Here is a 1687-nt window from a genome sequence, read left to right as displayed (position 1 = left end):
TAAAATAATAAAATACTTTAAAAAAAAAATTACTTCCAAAAAGAAATAACTATGTATTTTTGACAATATAATTGTCCAAAAACATCCAAGGCAACAAATAAATCTTATTCCATTAGATTTCGACTTTGGTAAAATCAAAGAGTAAACATATATAAACGCTGTTCAATTAAAACCCAATAGCATAAAATTTATTTATTGCCAGCCTCCAACACATCTAAACTAAACTGAGCTGGTCTCGATAAACCCTGGTGTAGCAAAGCAACCTTCGTGATTGAATGAAACACGTGGGTCCGTCAACGCGTCCCATCTCTACATTTGTCTCTGGCCCGTAATCTTCCTAGAATCTGCAATCGGGGCAAGGATGCCCGTAAAATAGACCCCCACTCACAAAACACTACATCTCCTTCTCTGATTCTTCGGGAACTGAACTTCGAACTTGCACAGCAATTTCCAGGAACTTGCACAACCAAACAGTCGCATCCCCTAACATTGTGCTTATTTATTTCGCCCATGGAAGCAAATTAGTTCTCATCAAACCCTTTCTGGAATACAGAAGAATATTATTGAAGGTCCGGAAGTTTAAATTTGAGTAGTAGGATAATAGCAGAGGCGGGTATTCTCCACCGGCTATCAAAATGAAGGTATAAATATAAGTATACTTTAATCTCTTCCAGTTTTGTTGTTGGGTGAGCGATTTGAAATATTTTGTATTATTGATGACTAACCATAATTTGGATGTGCAGAAAATAGTGTTGAAATCGACTATTGAGGATGAGAGAAGCAAGAGAAGAGCCATGAAGGCCGTTGCAGGAGTTGGAGGCATGAATCTCCATTCCCTGCCCCTCACAATATTTTGATATATTCTATTTCAATTGAAGAAATCCTGCTTGAAATAGTTTTCAGGTATAGATAGTTGATTAAGATTAGACCAAACATATGATTTAGGCTTGCTAATACCGCCCATTCTCTGTTTCAGTGGACTCAGTCGCAGTGGACATGAAAGAGGGAAAGATAACAGTGGTGGGAGAAGCAGATCCTGTGTGGCTCACAACAAAACTGAGGAAAATAGGGTTCAGAGCAGAGTTACTAAGTGTGGGTCCTGCCAAAGAAGAAAAGAAGGAAGAGAAAAAGAGCGATCAAGGCCCTGCCAAGGATGAGAAGAAGGATGCTGAGAAGAAAAAGGCTGCCGAGCCAGCTCCACCAGCTCCCACAGTTATGTATTATGTACATGGTGATGGCTATGGACCTTATAATGAGGAATACAAGTATACTGTTGTGAGAGAAGAATATCCCACTACCTGCACCATCTCATGATAATTTGATAACAGTTTTAAGTGGACGATTGCGCACCAAATTCATGTGGGATTATTTTGGGTTTGAACCAACACTATATATAAAATCCATATTCAGTTTTATCAATAAAATAGTTCAAAGTTTTTCCACTGTTTGTTGCTCTTTTAAATATTTTGATAAACACATTTATAAATTAAATTTAGGGAGTAAATTAATTAATTTATGTAAAGATTAATTTTTGTGGTGTTATTAATTTAAAGAAATTAAAAATTAAAGTTACAATTATTATATAAGTATAGATCCATTTTAAGTATAAATTTAACATAAGTTGAGAGGAATTAAATTTATTTATTTATAGATTTTTTTAGAGTGTAAAATTTCATTATTTTAATTG

General features: G+C 35.1%; 1 protein-coding gene across 1 annotated transcript; it reads left to right on the top strand.

The window, feature by feature from the left end:
- The first annotated feature begins 426 nt into the window (after positions 1 to 426).
- Positions 427 to 1442, top strand: LOC149177197 (heavy metal-associated isoprenylated plant protein 39-like). Its single transcript, XM_089423335.1, has 3 exons — positions 427 to 641; positions 744 to 819; positions 977 to 1442. Exons 1-3 carry the CDS (start codon positions 636 to 638, stop codon positions 1312 to 1314), a joined length of 420 nt encoding a protein of 139 aa, XP_089279461.1. The 5' UTR covers positions 427 to 635; the 3' UTR covers positions 1315 to 1442.
- The last annotated feature ends 245 nt before the right edge of the window (positions 1443 to 1687 follow it).

This window comes from Pinus tabuliformis, chromosome 4_1 (genome assembly GCF_031772625.1).
Source record: "Pinus tabuliformis cultivar Carrire ecotype Pingquan chromosome 4_1, CPIR1, whole genome shotgun sequence".
Classification (NCBI taxonomy): domain Eukaryota; kingdom Viridiplantae; phylum Streptophyta; class Pinopsida; order Pinales; family Pinaceae; genus Pinus; species Pinus tabuliformis.
This window is presented reverse-complemented; position numbering and strand designations above follow the sequence as displayed.